The 5,531-nt window shown below is 61.1% G+C and overlaps 1 protein-coding gene across 1 annotated transcript; it reads left to right on the plus strand.

Annotated features, from left to right (window-relative positions):
* Positions 1-821: 821 nt before the first annotated feature.
* LOC119193412 (protein MLP1 homolog) lies at positions 822-2,515 on the plus strand (the record flags this gene model as incomplete). The annotated part of the gene is made up of 2 exons (XM_037447010.1): positions 822-863; positions 1,014-2,515. Coding segments are annotated over exons 1-2 (1,544 nt in total), but the record flags the coding sequence as incomplete, so codon positions are not given.
* Between the last annotated feature and the right edge of the window lie 3,016 nt (positions 2,516-5,531).

Raw genomic sequence — 5,531 nt, forward strand, 5'->3', positions numbered from 1 at the left:
GGTTTAGGTTTAGGTTTAGGTTTAGGTTTAGGTTTAGGTTTAGGTTTAGGTTTAGGTTTAGGTTTAGGTTTAGGTTTAGGTTTAGGTTTAGGTTTAGGTTTAGGTTTGGGTTTGGGTTTGGGTTTGGGTTTAGGTTTAGGTTTAGGTTTAGGTTTAGGTTTAGGTTTAGGTTTAGGTTTAGGTTTAGGTTAGGTTAGGTTAGGTTAGGTTAGGTTAGGTTAGGTTAGGTTAGGTTAGGTTAGGTTAGGTTAGGTTAGGTTAGGTTAGGTTAGGTTAGGTTAGGTTAGGTTAGGTTAGGTTAGGTTGGGGTGCTAGGTCAGGAAACCTCCTCGTGGTGCACCCTGGGCAACGGCGCGTCGATCAGACCGATCAGGCTGATCTGCGCGCCGGCGAATATCCTGACAACGAGTTGTTGACGGTCGTCGCCTCTTGCGGCGGCCGCCGTCTAGTTACGCCGTCGGGTAGTGTCGTCGTCGACTAGCTTTCACCGTCACTTGTGGCGTTGGCGAGTAGGCCCACTGACGATATTTCCCGCCGTCGTCTAGGCCAACGTCGTGGGGCCCATCTCGGGCAGCTTCCGGTTCCGACCCGGGGGTGTCGGCGGGCTCGGTGTGCGCTCACCCCGCCCCGAGCAGGCAGTGGGGGGGATTTTCCCTTTCATTGCCACCGTCATAGATCGTAACCCGGTATGGAGGTCTGTGGATATGTCTCGCGCTCCTGCCGGACCGAGGGTCTTGGCTTAACCGCCCGGACCGCGAGGAAGAAAACCTCTATCAAAAATTACCCCGAATCTCAAGCGGCGGCGCACCGCGAGGGGATGCATGGCCGCTGGGGAGTGCGGTCGCGAGTGCGACCCCGCCAGAGTACCGGCCGACACTCTGCGCGGGTTACGCTAGGCTTACCCCGGTCCTGGGGGCACTGCGGGGGTGGACCACCCTTTCCCCCATGCTCGGGGGAACAATCGTGGAATCCTTATCACAAAACTTAAAAACCCAATCATTCTTTTGACGAAGTTGCCTTCTCCGGCTCCGGAATCCGGGGTTGGGGAGGCGGAGTTCGGGGGGCGAAAGCCCGCTGATGTAGACGTAGAGAAGGAGAACACGGGCGCGAAGCCCATGGAGGTGGCCACTGAATTTGTACGGCCTCTGAGCCTTGACTCAGACTCAAGTGGAAGCGGCTCCACTGTACGCAGCAGGAAACTTTGGAGGAGGAACTCGCGCTCAAGGCACAGTTTGTCGCAACTCACCAGCGACACTGACGAACCAGCGCCAAAGTCGCAAGCGACAGACAGCAGAGGGAGAGGACGCCCGCCCTCAGTCGGCAAATATGTCGGCTTGAGGAAAGCACAGCTCGAGCGGGATAAGCTCCAACGCGAGGAGGCGAAGAAGAAGGCCGACAAGGAGCTGGAGGAGCGGCTCCATTTTGTTAAGTCGCCGGTGCATCCTAGGGTGTCAGACACCGAGGAAGAGGACCGACCCGTGCTGAGGGAAGACCTAAGACAGTGTGTCCAGGTGGTACGCACAACAGTGAGGAAGTCAGGCAACCTCAAAGGTACCTCCCAGAAGGCACTAAACTGGGTCACGAACAAAATCGCCAAGTATGTTGACCAGCCTGAGTCCGCCGCAATCGCTCGCCTTGAGGGCGAGGCTAAGAAGTGGCAGGAGAATTGTGCCCGGCTCGAGGCAAATATGAAGCTCATACAGGAGGAGAACGCAGCTCTTAAACGTCGCCTAGAAGAGCTAGAAACGTCCGCCAAAGGGCCAACTACAGAGGAGATGCTGGCGATGGTCGAAGCGAGGGTCCAAGCCCGAATGGAATCGATCCTCATGGGCCCGGCGCAACGGCCCTCGCTGGCACACGAGAGGAAGGCCACTCCAGGAGATGTTCAACTCCCAGTCAGCGATGGCTATGTTGGCGGAACCCAGGCCATGCCGAGAAGAGAAAAAGGCAAAGGGAGGGGAAAAAAGACAGCCCAGCCCGCTCCGGCTCCCGCTCCTGCTCCCACTATCCCCGCTCCCATCGCTGGACCTTCCAGTGCCCCGCCGCAAGCCATAGCGGGCCCTTCTACTGCGGCGGCGTCGACACCCGCGATGGCGCCAGCAAGAAGACGCGAGAAGAGCGCGGCGGCTGTAAAGAAGTCGGCACCAGGCTCCAAGCCGAAGAAGAGTGGGAGAAAAGATCCGGCAGGTCAACCTGCGCCGGAGCCCCGTCCACTGCCGCCGGCCCCTGCCACAATGGAGACGCCATGGGTGGAGGTGGCCAGAAGGAAGAAGAAGGGAAATCGACAGACAGCGCCAACAACAACAAGCGTGCAGCCGCCAAAACCTTCGCGCCGGAAGGAACCCAAACTGCGGCCGCCACGATCTGCGGCCGTGGTAATTTCGTTGACACCGGCAGCCGTGGCAAAGGGTCTGACGTACAAGGGCGTACTCACGGACGCTCAGAACCGCGTGGACCTCACCGGACTGGATATTTCGAGGCTAAAACCGAAGTTTACGGCCACGGGCGCCCCCATGTATGAGGTGCCCGGGGCCACCTGGAGGAGAGGGCCGACTCCTTCGCCGCAAGGTTGAGGGAGTGCTTCGGTGGGTCGGAGGATATTAAGATCTCCCGGCCCACGAAAACTGCGGAGCTGCGGCTGACGGAGTTGGACTACACGGCCACTCCGGAGTCGGTCGCAGCGGCCCTCTCCAGGGCCGGTGAGTGTCCCGCGGATTTAATCAAGGTGGGGCAAATTCGCCCTGATCGCTCCGGCGTTGGGACCGCCTGGGTTCGTTTGCCCATAAAGGCGGCCCAAAAGGTGAAGGGGCGGGCCGAATTTGATCGGTTGGACCGCGGCTCGAGTGACTGTCCTCGAGTCGCGGCCCCTGCGGTGCTTCCGGTGCCTGGAGAGCGGGCACGTTAGGGAGCGCTGCGACTGCGCGGTGGACCGCAGCGAGTTGTGCTATCGCTGCGGTCAAGCGGGCCATAAAGCCCGTGAGTGCAAGGCCCCGGCGAACTGCGCAGTCGGCGCTGCCGCCGGCAGGCCCGCCAGGCACCGGCTCGGGGAAGGCTTGTTCTGCCCCTCCCGACGCAACCGGCGCCGCCCCCAAGGAAGGAATGCCGCCGCGGCTGAGGTTCTGTCCCAGCCGCAGGCGGCGGGCCCACCGCAACCAGTGGCCGAGATGGACGTGGAGGAGATCGCCCATCAGTAATGGACCTAGTTTTCCTCCAGGCGAACATCAACCACTGCGCCCGCGCCCAGGACCTGTTGTCCCAAAGCCTGGCGCAGTGGTCGGTGCAAGTGGCCGTGGTCGCCGAACCGTATTTTGTCCCTCCCCGCGATAACTGGGTAGGGACATCGACGGGTCGGTGGCCATCATCACCCAGGGTGCCGTTGGCTCCCCGCCCCTTCGCAAAAAGTCGAGAAGGGCCAGGGATGCGTCGCGGCTCTGTTGGGGACTTGTGGATTGTAGGAGTTTATTTCTCCCCAACAGACCTCTGGCCGAGTTCGAATCTTTCTCGTTCGGCTGGGGCCCTGGTTGAGCAGGGCCAACCTCACCCGGCGATCGTCGCCGGCGACTTCAACGCGAAGTCCGCGGTCTGGGGTTCGCCGGCGACCGACGCTCGCGGTGAGGTCCTGGAGGAATGGGCGATTTCCGTCGGCCTGGTCGTCCTGAACAGGGGTCGGTGGACACGTGCGTGCGGCACAACGGCGGGTCTATTGTGGATCTGTCGTTTGGGAGCCCCGCCGTCGCACGTCGTGTCCAGGGCTGGAGAGTCCTCGTGGGCGTGGAGAGACGCTGTCGGACCACCGTTATATAAGGTTCGATGTCTCCGCGCCCCCGAGTATCCGGCCCAATAGTGGTGGACCGAGTGCCCCTCGACAGGACGGCCCGCGGTGGGCGTTAAGGCGCCTCGACAAAGAGGCCCTAGAGCTGGCCGCTCTGGTAATGTTGTGGCTCCCCGAGCCGGAGGGTCCGGTTCGGGTAGAGCAGGAGGCGGAGTGGTTCGGGGAGGCAATGTCGGATGTCTGCGACGCCGCCATGCCCGGGCGCTCCGTCGTCCTCCGCGGCGGGAGGTGTACTGGTGGTCGGCGGAGTTAGCCCAGTTGCGCGCGTCTTGCGGCTGCGCGCCGCCGATGCGCCAGACATCGCCGCCGCCGCATTCGCAGCAGTGAGCACGAAGACCAGGAGCGGTAGCTCTACGGCCTCTACAAAGAGGCGAAGAGAGCGCTGCGGGTGGCCATTCATAGGGCCAAGGTCGCGGCACGTAGGAGTTTTTGGAGACTCTCGACGCGGACCCGTGGGGCGCCCATACGCTAGTTATGAACAAGCTTCGTACGGCGGCGCCTCCACTGTCGGAGAGTCTCAGGCCAGATTTATTGGCCAACGTTGTCGCGGCCTTGTTCCCGGCCACCGAGGAGACCACTTCCTCCGACCGATGGCGCCACCGGAAGTGGCGTCATCGTCGTCGGAACTTTCGGCAAGGGATATTCCAGAGGTTTCGCCCGCGGAAATGCGGGCGGCAGTGTTTCGACTGGTGGGCAAAAACACCGCCCCGGGTCTCGACGGCATCCCCGGAAAGCCTGGGTGTTAGCCCTCGAGTACTTGGGGCCGCGGCTCCGCAGTTTATTCTCCGCCTGTATGGTGCAGGGCGTCTTCCCGGCGCGTTGGAAAGTCGGGAAGCTCGTCCTGCTTAAGAAAGAGGGGAGACCCGCAGAATGTCGCTGTCGGCCCACCGGCCCATCGTGCTGCTCGACGAGGTCGCCAAACTTTTTGTCGTATTATACACGCGCGCCTCGTCGAGCATCTCGAGAGGGTCGGTCCAAATTTGGCCGACAAACAGTTTGGCTTTAGGAGTGGACGCTCAACTGTCCACGCGATTCTGCGGGTCAAGTCGCAGGCGGAGGCAGCAGTGGCCAGGGAAAGGTCGTCATCGCGGTTTCATCGACATATCCAACGCTTTCAATTCGCTCCCTGGCCATGCATCAACGAAGCACTGCGGTACCACGTGGTGCCGCCCTATCTCAGGCGTCTGGTGCACGCGTACCTTCTGACAGGTACGTGGTGTATCCGGGCGGACGGGTGGCACCGAAGAGCGATGTCGTGCGGTGTTCCACAGGGGTCGGTTCTAGGCCCCTTGTGGAACATCGGGTACGACTGGGTGCTCCGTGGTGCCAATCTCTGGGGCGTCGACGTGACGTGTTATGCGGATGACACGTTGGTCACGGCGACGTCTAAGACCTTCCAGGGCGCCGCGATCCTGGCGGCGGTGGGCACCGGTCATGTAGTGAGCCGCATTCGGCGTTTAGGTTTAAAGGTGGCCCTCGAGAAGACCGAGGCCATCTGTTTCACGGCCTCGGAGGGGCCACCGGCCGGTGCCCACATCGTAGTGGAGGGGTGCGGATTCCCATCGGCAATACCATGAAGTATTTAGGTTTGATATTGGATAGCCGATGGGAGTTCAGCGCCCATTTTAAAACGTGTTAAGGACAAAGTTGACCAGGGCGGCGGGCGCTCTTCCAGCCTGCTGCCCAACCTGGAAGGTCA

Source organism: Manduca sexta, unplaced genomic scaffold, assembly GCF_014839805.1.
Source record: "Manduca sexta isolate Smith_Timp_Sample1 unplaced genomic scaffold, JHU_Msex_v1.0 HiC_scaffold_514, whole genome shotgun sequence".
Taxonomy (NCBI): domain Eukaryota; kingdom Metazoa; phylum Arthropoda; class Insecta; order Lepidoptera; family Sphingidae; genus Manduca; species Manduca sexta.